The sequence below is a fragment of the Taurulus bubalis genome, assembly GCF_910589615.1.
Source record: "Taurulus bubalis genome assembly, chromosome: 10".
Classification (NCBI taxonomy): Eukaryota; Metazoa; Chordata; class Actinopteri; order Perciformes; family Cottidae; genus Taurulus; species Taurulus bubalis.
The window spans coordinates 23,571,395-23,584,263 of NC_136598.1; the positions used below are offsets into that span (position 1 = coordinate 23,571,395).

Consider the following 12,869-nt stretch of genomic DNA (forward strand, 5'->3'; position numbering starts at 1 on the left):
AAAAAAAAATCAACATCAAGGCAGCGAGCACTCCACGGGGTCCTGTGAGTCCGGCAGCAGGTGGCAGTTGAAGGGCCAGCTGAAGGAGAAGAGGTCCAGGGCTTGGCTGCATTGCTGCTCGGCAGAGGAGCAGACGGAGCGGCAGGGCTGGACGACGCCGCCCTGAGCGCTGCACTGCGGCAGGAACATCCCACACACCAGCCTCCGCAAGGGCTCGAAGCACGCCAGCTCCATCAGCACCTGGAACAGAGGAGCGCGTGAGTTTGAAGACGTCATAAGACGTTTCAGCCGTCGGTGTGTGTTTGTGCCACCAAGGGGGTTCAAGATAATACAGCAGCGACAACAAGTTAGGAAGTTTATGAAGGTTTTTTTTTTTTACCCGGTACTGTCGGAGGAGCGTGGCTGCCTCTCTCTGGTCAGAAATGGACAGCCAGATGTTTGGGAAAGAGGTGAGGTTGTAGCTGAGGCCTTGACACATCTCTACCTCGATGAACTCGCATGATGAAGCTGAGGGCACAGAGAAAACAAGACAAAGGGAGTTATAATGTCATCGCAAACTTGTATTCTGTCACAGGTTTTGTTGTTTCCGTGTCCTCAGCCAAACTCTGGGAACAAAAAGTGCTGTATCCGTGACTCTGATCGGGGTCAGCGATAACAGGGACTCACTGAAGGGAGGGTAGGTGGAGTTGCCGCAGCTCTGCTCATCGGCTCCGTCGGGGCAGTCGTTCCATCCGTCACACAGCCACTGCTGCTGGAGGCACTCACCTGTGCTGCAGGCAAACTGGCTGGGGCCGCATGTCCCTTTAAATCCAAACAGAGGAGTTTAACAAAGCATCAAAAGTAGGTCATAATATAAAAAGAAGGTGAGGTGGCATGTGAAATGAAGGAGACAGGATGTACAGCAAGGAGAACATATGGAAAGAAAGAAGGAACCACACAGATGTTTGGTTCCTTTATGAATTGGCTTTATCAATAACTCACTGCCCAGGACCGACACTGCCTGGTATGTCGCGTTGAAGCCGACGTCGGCCACTCCGTCATCAGCCACGAACACCACCGTCATGTAGGGGCTGGAGGAGGTCAGGTCCGGAGGGAAGGTGGTACCGCAAAACCTGAGACACAGGAAGAGGAAACAAAAACTCTATAACCTACTATGTATATAAAGGAGGACACACATTTACACCTTTAAAGGGGGCAATCTTGAGTATTTGTTTCATTGGAACAAATGTCTGTTAAGCCATGATCTATCACTGAAGGAGGTAACACAATGGGGATTGAGCCGATATGGTCCACTGATGAAAGTATTGGAATATTTATATATTTGCAGTATTACAAACTGGGTGTCTGTGGAGAAATTCCCCAGAAAAAAAGGCTGTATTGTGTTTTTTCTCCATTGAATACACACACAAAACAAATGGACAGTTTCTGCACAGGGGGCAGAAAAACATTATATATATATATATATATATATATATATATATATATATATATATATATACAGTATTTATTTATACATCACCTTCCCAGCACTCTTCCAGCTCCGGTGCTGACGCTGTCGTGCACCTCCACGTAGTCGAACTCGCACACGTCCTGAGTCTCCAGGCTGAAGTTCTTGAAGCTCAGCGTGATGACGTGCCCCTCCTCCACGGATATGTACCATGTGCACAACTGATGGAGGGTCAAACAATAAGAGAACGGCAGATTAGAAAGGAACACAACCCAAATGAAGGGCAATTTGGAGAGAAGAAGGCACCTGCTGGTGAGGATAAGGCCTGGGGTGGTTTGGACTTGATATGTAACCATTCAGCCCCGTCTTCTGCCCGCCACAGTCTGTTAAAACGAATAAAAAGCCCATGTGTTCCCTCTTGTGTCCTTTTCAAGTGCTTTTAACGTGTGTTTTTTTTGGGGGGGGGGGGTTGTTGCTGCTGCATGCTCTCACCTTTGTGCTTATGGCTGCAGTTGGCCTCGTCTGTTTGGTCGTGGCAGTTTGGATGCCCGTCACACACGGACACGGGCAGCAGGCAGCGACCACTGTCACACAGGAACTCCTCTCTGGAGCAGCTCTCTGAGGAAACACACACACGGGAGCACACACATGCACTTGAACGCTAATGTGCAGCGGTGGCATGAGGCCATGTGTTTTGCAGACGCACGCGCTACTGACTGTGTCCAGGCAGCACGGCCCTGTATTGAGCGGTGAAGCCGCTGCCCGCAATGCTGCCATCAGACCGAAAGGTGACCCACACCGAGCTGCTGTTTGTGTTGACTGTCGGTGGTGCAACGTTACCGCAGAACCTGCAGGAGAGAGATAGACCTTTTAATTATCCATCTTCTCCTCTTTCTACATGCTACAGCTTTGGAGCTGCCGGTGGAGTCTGAACTTTGCACGGATTTGTGAGCCACGTTAGGCAACACTATTAGAATTTCATGAATCGTTTATTACGACACTTTCCAAGAATGGAAGTAGGCAAAAAGTTTCCTGGTGTGTTGAAATCTTTCAGAGAAGCCCTGGAGAACCTCGATTCGCTCTCCTGTCATGCACAGACCTTTAGCGCCACCTACCAACCATTTAAGGTAATGCACACAGAATGTTCCTTTTCAGGAGACAAATTTCTGTCATTTTCGTACACTCAAATGTGTATTTGTCAGAACACACATCAGTACTTTGTCATGAAAACCTGGATGAGATTGTTTTTGTTATTCCTCTCCGGAGTGACATTAAGTTTAAATCTGTGTGCAAAGTTTAAGGTCTTCTTACAACAGAAGCATAAGCCTCTAAAGGAGAGGCTTAGTCAGCTTAGTATGAAAATAACATCTGAGGAGAAACTACACGGTTGTGCCTGGATAGGACAGCTGCCAAAGGCCCTGAGAGTGTTCCATGCATGGAGATATTTGGGGTCTTGAACTACCTGGTGACCACGGAGCTGTGCTCTATCTGCTCCTGCACCTCCAGCCAGTCAAACAGGCAGGGAGACGGCCCCTCCACGGCCAGAGAGGAAACGTGGATCTGGACCTGGTGGGTGGGCGCGACTCGGATGACCCACACGCACAGCGAGTTGGGGGGGTAGGAGCCGGGGTGGTTGGGAGAACTGAAACTGCCCTCTGAGTCGGTCAACACCCCTCCACAACCTGGGAGATGGAAAGGGACACCAGTTTCAGCTGCACACATAAAAAGATATTCAATATAAATGTTAATTTATCTTGAATCACTCACGTGTTTCAGATGTTGGGATCCTCGCGGGTTGTGGTGCAGATGTACTTTCCTGTTGACTTCTGTTGCCGGGGATTGTGGGTAAAGTTTGGGAGCCTCCATCCCCTGCATTCAGCCCGTCTGCAGAGCTGGTGGACAGCGGCGGATCCTCCACCGCCTGGCCTTTCATCTCTGGAAACACGGCAGGGAGGCTTGCAGTATTGGTTAAATCATGATACTTTATGTTTTTAATCCCTAAAAGCCCTTGTAATCAGTTTCTATATATATTTCCATTTCGGTGTGATGATGAGGTGCAGCAGAGACTCACGCGTGAGGATGAGAGCCAGCGCCAGTCCGAGGGCCGTCAACAGGAGCAGGGCCGCGGCGGAGACCGCCAACACACCCCAGCCCCAACCTGGGCCCCGCAGGCGCATCACACACACCCCAAACAGACCCCGGCCTAGACCTACAGAGCACATATTCACATTAACACTGTTTGGGAGAGGACGCAGGAGATTTGGATTGCTCCCAAAGTTAATTTCATGATTCAAACTGTCTGTTTTGCTTATATATTTATTGCATATTATTCCCCTTTCAGTTAAGACTACTGGACTTTCTCAAATGTTTACTTCCTCATATGTATTGTAGTGAAAACAAGGATACGTTTAGTTACTAGTATGGATCAAACACCAAAAAAACAAAGGACTCAACATTTCCCACAATGCAACTTGGTAGTGTATTTGAAAGACTCTTCCTACCTGTCAAACTCTGTACTTCCACTTTTTAAAACAGACTTACTTTTATGCATTTAGTCTCCAAACTGAGAATTGACCCTGATGACATCACTGTGACATCATCAGGGTTGTTTTTCTCTTTTTAGGAAACTTACTCCAGAGCCACAGGAGACATTACACAAGCTAAACGGGATTAACCATGACCAGTTACTGAGAGCCACAACAACCATGTTTTAGACACACTTCACCATTGAAACCGGCAGAGTCTGTGGGTGACGCAGTGACGTTGCTAATCAATACAGAAAGCTGCGTGCTGATTGGCCGACTCACCAGCTGCCGGCGGCTTGATTGGTTCAGGCGTGGACGAGGACGTCCTGAATCCCTCCACTCTCTCCTCTCGCTCGCCCTCCAGCTCAAAGGCAGGGTTGCAGAACACATTCTGCAGAAAGTTGTGGAAATTAAACTATATCAATAATCAATAAAAAAAGAAAGTATTCATAAGTAATGAAACCTTTTCTTATTCGTTGAAGGGTTTTCCTGCTCCTGTACTTGGTCTGGTATGACCAGTAGCTTGTGGTTGCTCCTGTTAGCATATGATACTTAGTGCTGTTCAGTATTATCAGTTTGGTAACTTTATTTTCTGTTTGTGGTCCCGTTACACTCCTTGGGGTAAATTTAGAATCCTGCTATGTCCAAGGCATGACCCGCCCTTCTCTGCCTTTGATTGGATAATAAATAGGCTAAGCCAATCAGAGGCAGAGGGCCACGTTTTTCGACACAGTGTGATTCCTAATGTTCCTATGGTTTCCTTTGCTTAAGTTTCCAGAACAATACTACTCATTTTGCTAAAATGAATGCCAGCGTGGGCAGTTTTTGTTGAATACTGTCGCCGACTGTTGTTCGGCAAACGTTACATTGCCTCGCATTAAATATTTACCCAATGTTTACTGTACGTCTACACATTTAATGCACAAAAGAGAGACTCTTGTAGGTCCAAATCCCACATCTAGGAAGCAGGATCAAAACAATACTGGCATAGCAGGATTACAGGTCCATAAATGCTTGAAATGTAATATATTTAACACTGTTGTAGAGGTAAAAAACAACTCAAAAAGTGTTTTAGATTATCATAAGGGACTAAATAGGATAAAAGTCTCACTAGCTCTGACTTTTCCCACATCACCTTCTTTAACCACCATGATCCATCTCATCATCCTCACTCACCTTATAGATATCTGAAGAGTCAGAGTACACCGCAACTTGGCTGAGGTCAGACATCTTCAGCCCGCTGTCACTCTCTCAGTGCTCCTCTTCTCAAAGAGCCTGCCGTTGTGATGGATGCATCAGTGGCAGAGCTGCTTTGAGTCTTCTCAACATTGTCCACTCTGCTCCTGCAGGTCCACTGAGGTGCAGTACGTTTACGGCCTCAAACCCTCCATCGTGAAAGAGCTCTTTGTCGGCTATCCAACAACGTAGTCCAGATACAAAAACAAACAAATGTGATTAAATGTTCAAGCTCCGGTATAATAAACAACATCCATGTTTGCTGCTGTTCTTCGGCCTTTCGTCTGTTTTCAGCAGCACCGACCTGTGTTTCTCTTGTTCTCTGATGGTGTGCAAAGGGGTTACAAAAGAGTTTTAGAAACTCCTACGACGTGTTGAACAAAGCCGAGTCAGCTGAGAGGACTGAGCCCCTCGGAGGAGGAGGAGGAGGAGGGACGGGGTGAGGATGGAGGTGGGCCCGGGGGTCCCTGTTAAATCTCCATAATCCCTATAACGATCTTTTAAGCTGTTTTATTCACATGCACGCTTGCATGCACGAACCTGACGAGCAGGTGCACAAAGACACCCCGTTTTAGACCTCTGAACACTGGCACAGACGTCATGTAGAAACACTTTTGAATAATTAGGGGTGAGGTTTAAGGAATGGTGAATAATAGCTAAACGTGCAGAAGAGATTTAGATTTGAAATTGCATTATTTGCCCAAAGCTGGCTAATGGCCTTTCAGTCGAGTGGCTTAATAGCAGCTTTTATGAGGCTTTAAATGAATAAGTAATGTAAAAAAAAAAATGTCACCAAGGACAGAGAAACAGAAAAAAACGAGTGCAGCCAATAATGAAAGTAAGAGCTCAAATCTGTGCTCTGTCCCAAATTGCTCAATTCCTGTCTGTCTGGTGCTGCTGTGTTAATGGGTAATCAGTCATCAAATAAAGCAGCTGACTGCAGGTCGATGCGAACGCTATCGCTGTGGTTTCCGTCACTCAAAGACTCAAACACCACTGATACCGAGTCCGGTCATGTATGCCGAGCTCATTCTCTGGATCCTACTCGTCACATCTGTCCAGGAGGGTGAGAGCGTTTCACGTTTGTGTTTCTTGCTCTTTGCGATTTTGTTAAATGTATGTGGATCCCAACCATATGTCTGTGTGTGTACTGTCTGCGCTCCAGTGGCCCTGCAGGATTACGACTATGAAGATGAAACGTACGCGGAGCCGCAGCCTCTGAACTGCTCGACCACAGAGAGCATCAAAGGTGGACATGTGACCTACTCACAGGTGAAAACAACAATGGATTACCTTTCAAAAATCAAAGAACACTTTTTGGTTTCGGCTTCTCAAAAATCTGAATCTTTTATCATTTGATATTGAATATATTCTAGTTTGAACATTTGAAGATGTGTAAATTTATAGTTGCCATTTTTGCTACACAATAATCTATTTATAGCGAAAATGGTTTATTTCCAATGGAAAAAAATCTGGCTAATAACAATAACCCACTTTTGAACTTGGACACTTTAATCACTCCAATATCCAACACGTGCAAGTACTTTTATATACTTTTTTATTCAGTCTGTATATTTAATATTCTTCTTTACTGTTTTTTTATTGTTCTCTATTACTGTTTATTTATATTACTTGATGTTTTTATCTTTTATTCACTTGTGAGCAATGCTGCTGTAATCCCGTAATTTCCCCACTGATAAAGGATTATTTTATTTTATCTTAATGTGAAACATTTAAAGAAGGAGGTTATTCAGCCAGAGGTACAAGGACAGAAAATAGGCAAAATGGAGGATGGGAAAATAGATACTAATTCAATAATAATATGCTAAAAACAATGACAAAACAAAGTAAAAATAAATCAGTATTATTCATGCAAGTAAAAGTGAATTTGGAGGCTCATTTCCCAGTAAAAAGAAACTAGAGGTTCTGGAAAGTGAAACAAACCAAGCATGTATTTCCTGAAAAGCTTCATGTTCCTTAATTTAGCTCCAAAAGTGACCACGGGTTTCCTGTTCAGGGCGGATTGGAGGGCAGTCTGCTGACCTTTCACTGCGGCGTGGGGCGGTACCCTTTCCCGGTCGCCTCCCGGCTCTGCGACACTGACGGCGAGTGGTCGCTCATGAGGTCAGCCAATGGCAGGCCGGTGTCTCGGGCCACATGCAAAGGTAACGGTTTGGATGCTGATGTATTTCACTGACTCTCTCAAAGCACCGCTCTGTGATGTTCATCCTTCTCTCCTCCTCCTCCTCCTCCTCCTCCTCTTCCATCCGCCCACCTCTCTCCAGACGTGTTGTGTCCGGCTCAGCTCCAGCTGGATAACGGGGACCTCTGGCCCCGAAACCAGTGGTCCCATGTCGGGGAGACGCAGAGCTTCTCCTGCCAGGACGGGTTCACCCTGCTCGGGTCGGCCCAGAGGAACTGCACCACCTCTGGGGAGTGGACAGGAGCCACTCCGGTCTGTGTCAACCATGGTGTGGACTTTACAAACCTTCTATGATGAAATGATGTACAATGCATGGATATATTTCCCCCTACTTGAGAGTAATTGAGAATATCCACTTGCATGAGGCCCTGAGTCCAGTTCACCAGGTGTATTAAAGCCTGTGTTACAGCGGGCATGCACCAACTAAGCTCATACTTTCTGGGGTTTACATTTTAAAGCAGCTTTTGTTGAATACAATTAAATGAGCCCCGCAAACAGATTTGAACTGTTGTTTACTGTGACACAGAACAGATCGCGGAGCAAGTTTTGAATGTACCCTTCTTAACACAACAATTCAGTGTTTTAGGATATAAACTTATGTGTCTTGGATGTTTTAAAATGCCTTAGTGCATCATTTTGAATGATACATAATCATCTTTTGGAAATATTTGTATTGTGGATATTTCTATACAAGCACAAACACGTGCATCCTTTTTTTTTAAGAATTGTTACGGCTTAAAAAGTGAAATATCATTTTGTCTACTGTTGCCTCTCTGCAGCTGACGACTGCAGTGACCCGGGGATCCCACCAGGGGCCCAGAGGTCAGCGGGCCGGTTTTACACAGGGGAGAAGGTGACCTACCGGTGTCAGGCCGGTCTGGATCTCCTTGGGTCGGCTGAAAGGGTTTGCCTGGAGAACAGGGAGTGGAGCGGCTCAACGCCGCGGTGCCAAGGTGCAGAGTGGCGTCGAAAACGCAGTTTTATATTTAGGTTGCTTTTCTTTTTAAGGTTGGATTTTGTGGAAATAATCACAACTATGTTTTTCATGAGTGTATAATCACCTGAAACTAAGAATCCTTGTGTATGCACTAAAGAATTGTTAGAATATTTACGTAGGGAGTCCACCGTGTTGCACGCCATGTTTCTACAGGTTTTGCACTCGCCGGCTCTTGCCAAGAGAGGAGTGACCTGGGGATGTTCAGTTGGTAGCAATCTGCAACTTGACCACTAGATGTCTGCAAATCCCACGCACTGTGCCTTTAAAACAACAGAAGATACATTTCAAGAGAAAAAAGAGACACAGAGGCAATTTGGCATCTAAGCAGGGGCAGTGGAATATTATTTTAAGGTAAAACATCCTTTCTTTACTGCAGGCCCGAATACCTTTGACTCCCCCAGCGTTGTGGCAGCAGCCATGGCGGGGTCACTAGCCGGAGTCATGGACGTAATCTCACCAGACTCCATAAAGAAAGGTGCGTATAAAAGAACTGTGACCTTTGCCATTTATAATAAAGTGCATAATACATAAACCTAAAGAGCAACTCGTTGAATTCAACTGCAATTTGTGTGTGTAAGATGAAACGATGTCCTTTGGCCGAACCTTCCGTGTGGCTGAAGGCAGTCGCATGAATGTCTACATTTTACTGGACACGTCCGGAAGCATCAGAGAGCAGGACTTTGAATTATCCCGGCGCGCCACCATTGCTCTCATCAAAAAGGTCTGTGCCGAATGAGCTTACTTGACTCGCCAGTGAGTGAAACATAGGCTTCATGTCTCCTTCATCTCCCTGCTAGTTGGACAGCTATGAGGTGCAGCTGAAGTTCCACGTGTTGTCATTCGCCAGCGAGGCCAGAGACATCATAGACATCACCGACGTGGCCAGAAGCGGGAGCATCGACGACATCATATATAATCTGGAGCAGTTCAACTACCATAGTAGGGACTCGTCGTCACTTTATTTCCTCACAGCGTTCAGTCCTGTAACAACCACGATTTAGGGATATTCTCAAGCAGGCCTGAATCCGTACCGTACGCTATAACCACGATCCTCCAAATGTGTTTGATGGTTCCATACCTGTTCAACTGCAGGCCACGGGAGTAAGACGGGCACCAACCTCCACGCCGCCCTGCACCGCGTCAGTGAGGTGATGGGCTGCTTAAAGAAAAACAGCGCCAGGAACCATTTTAATGAGACTCAGAACATCATCATCGTAGAAACAGACGGTGAAGACACACACACACACATGAAAAAGCTCAGGATTTACATGATTCCTCTTTTCCTTTTTGGGAAACGGGACCACAAGAAGCGCCTCATCCTTCAGCGTATTGTCGCCATTCATTCTTGTCTTCGTGTCCGCAGGTTACTCCAACACCGGCAACAAGCCTCAGCTGGCCATGAACCAGATCCGAAATCTGCTGGGCTACCACGACACATCCCACGATCACACCGATGAAACAATGCTGGGTACCAAGACATGTTTTAACACACCTTATACACACAGCATTTACATTTGAGGTGCTGATTCTTGAGAAACACTTTCACTGACTCATCATAAATCTGATGTGTTGCTTTTTAAGTGTGTGTAATGTGCAGTCGTTATTTGTTGCGTTTTCAGACGTCTATGTATTTGGTATTGGCGTTGGAGTGAACAGAGATCAGCTGAACTCCTTAGCCTCAAAGAAGCGTGGTGAGGAGCACGTCTTCGTGGTGAAAAACTTCGAGACACTGGGAAAGGTGTTCAACAGCATCATCAGTGAGTAGGAGATTATCCTTTGCCGTTTCTGTTTTACATTAAGCATTTGAAGTGAACACCAACATTTAATATAACGCTGACATGCTCGTGTTTCATGACACAGGCGACAAGAGCGTGACGATGTGCGGGGTCGCTCAGGAGCAGGAGGACTGGAACAGGGCCTCCACCAGACCCTGGCACGTCAGCGTGTTGAAGGGGTCAAGCGTCGTCAGTTACCTTTCGTCTGTTTGACCTTTCGTCTGTTTGACCTTTCAGATTGGCCCTTTTCTTTTCTTTTTTTTTCACTCTTTCCTCCTTTGTAGACTACGCCGTGTTTCGGATCCATTGTGAGCCCGAACTGGGTGCTGACGGCCGCTCACTGCTTTGCCGCAGACGGCCCTCAGCGGGTGCACATACATCACGGTGAGTACGGGAAAAGCTTTTTGGAGATTCTTGGGAAAGAAAAAGAAAAAGAACTAGAATTGGAGAGAGAGCACTGTCGTAAAGTGGGCTGATGGAAAAACTGCTTTCAAATTAAGTCGAGTAAAAAAAGAATTTGTCCTGCAACAACTTTTATTTAATTAATTTTGCGGCAAAGCATAAAAACACACAGCAAAGTGTTAATCAGAATCAGAACCATTTATTGACACGTATGTTTTCTACATACAAGGAATTTGTTTTGGCGGGTGGTGCATAACATTTAAACAATAAACACAGTGCAAGAGCATATTAAATTTACAATAGAATATAAAATTAAAATAAAGTGCACAACAAACAGATGCCAGTACTTTAAACTTTAAACGAGTGTAAAGTGACATGTGTGTATGAAGTATGAAGATATACATATATATATATATATATACATATATATATATACATATATATATGTATATATATATATGTATATATATATATATATATATATATATATGTATATATATATATATATACGTATATATATATATATATATGTATATATATATATATATATATATGTATATATATATATATGTATATATATATACGTATATATATATACGTATATATATATATATATATATATATATATATATATATATATATATTCACACATGTAAACATACAATATAATCTAGAAACATACAGCAGTTGACAAACACATGCCCATGTGCACATGCTGTCCTGTTAATATTATGAATGACAATAAAGTTAATCTTGAATCATCGTCCCCAAGATAACGGACTTAACAACAGCGAGTGCTGTTTTTAGTTTGATGATTTTTTCCTGACTGGATTTCTTGTTTATTCCAATGTGTGTGAGAAAAAAAAGAATGCATCGTGTCGGATGTTTTCATTTCAATCACATTAAAGAACCACGAGAGCACATTTCTAGCATACGTTTTCTTTTTAGGATATTAGAATGATAAACCATAAAAGTGACTCGCTCAACTCCCTTGGCTCCGGTACTAAACGGCAGCTCTAGATCAGATCTTTCTCTTACACCGTCTACGTCGTAACGAGCGGCTCCGTTTGCTTCCCAGGTGAGGGCTTGGTGGTTTCCGAGAAGGTGCTCATTCACCCGCAGTACAACGTCAGGGCACTCGAGCGCAGGAACGTGTCGGAGTTCTACGACTACGACGTCGCTCTGGTTCAGGTGACCAAGAGCATCCCGCTCTCCTGGAAGGCCAGGTGAGATAGAGAAGAAGAGATGGAGCCTCCATGGACACACCTCACCTCACCGCAGAGCTAAACTCTGGATTGTGTGTTTCTAGTCTGAAATTTCCACCAATTTTCTAGCTTAAAAAAGGAATAAATCTGATCATAAACTATCATAAATGTTCCTTAGTGTCAGTGTGTGTGTGCGCATTGTGTCATACAACAGACCTATCTGCTTGCCATGCACCGTACCAGCAGATCGAGCCATGAAGAGAGTCAACTCCACCTGTCAGCAGCACAGTACGTGACCTTTTGACCTTTTTGCATTTATATATCATGAATAATATACAAGGACCAGTTCCATATTCTCTGTGGATGTGTGTATTCAGGGGAGGAACTGCTGCCGCGCGAGGAGACGGCTGCATTTTTCATCCATAAGAACAACAAACGCGAGCAGACACACATCCACACAGAGAGTCAGGTGAGTGGCAGCCGATGGGGGTTCTCAGACAGCGGGCTGCTTTCAAGCTTAACGTGGAGGAGGAAACACATTTCGACCGTCCGCAGAGGCCGGGCTGCGTGGAGAAGGCGAGGCAGACGCTCAAAGAGCCCACCGACGTGACCTTGGAGGAGTACGTACCCGCCAGATTCCTCTGCTCCGGCGGATCCTCGGGATACCAGGACGCCGTCACCTGTAAAGGTCAGTCAACACAGTTTAGACCAACACAGGATTCTCGTTAGTTACACAGCGTCTCTTTTTGGCACAGGGGACTCCGGCGGATCCCTGTTTCTGCAGAAGAGGAAGCGCTACTTTCAGGTCAGCAAAGTTCTCACTTATTGATATTATTCACTCAATTCACGGCATCAATGTGGACGTTTCTCTCCGCAGGTGGGAGTCGTGAGCTGGGGCACCACGGACGTATGCAGCTCCACCGGCAGAAGCACGAGGCCGCCGCCCGATGCTCGGGACTTTCACATCGACCTGTTCCAGGTAATGCCGTGGCTGAAGCAGCATCTCGGGAAGGACGTCCAGTTCCTGCCGGACGTCGACTGAGAACATGCGGAACCGCTCCGAGTTAAGAAGCAAGAGC

At 45.4% G+C, this 12,869-nt stretch overlaps 2 protein-coding genes across 2 annotated transcripts; one reads left to right on the forward strand and one right to left on the reverse strand.

The window, feature by feature from the left end:
* Positions 1–15: 15 nt before the first annotated feature.
* On the reverse strand, positions 16–5,202 carry mfrp (membrane frizzled-related protein; the record flags this gene model as incomplete). The annotated part of the gene is made up of 13 exons (XM_079225242.1): positions 16–240; positions 380–507; positions 667–801; positions 982–1,112; positions 1,520–1,668; positions 1,754–1,830; positions 1,940–2,065; positions 2,165–2,295; positions 2,910–3,129; positions 3,215–3,382; positions 3,519–3,656; positions 4,255–4,363; positions 5,149–5,202. The coding sequence occupies 13 exons, from the start codon at positions 5,200–5,202 to the stop codon at positions 16–18; spliced, it is 1,791 nt and encodes a 596-aa protein (XP_079081368.1).
* A 1,020-nt stretch (positions 5,203–6,222) lies between these two features.
* Positions 6,223–12,832, forward strand: LOC306742518 (complement C2; the record flags this gene model as incomplete). The annotated part of the gene is made up of 19 exons (XM_079224909.1): positions 6,223–6,274; positions 6,374–6,480; positions 7,226–7,373; positions 7,494–7,679; positions 8,191–8,364; positions 8,785–8,883; positions 8,987–9,129; positions 9,206–9,347; positions 9,501–9,635; positions 9,772–9,876; positions 10,028–10,165; positions 10,269–10,351; positions 10,468–10,567; positions 11,664–11,811; positions 12,005–12,078; positions 12,168–12,259; positions 12,346–12,478; positions 12,546–12,595; positions 12,668–12,832. 19 exons carry the CDS (start codon positions 6,223–6,225, stop codon positions 12,830–12,832), a joined length of 2,274 nt encoding a protein of 757 aa, XP_079081035.1.
* Between the last annotated feature and the right edge of the window lie 37 nt (positions 12,833–12,869).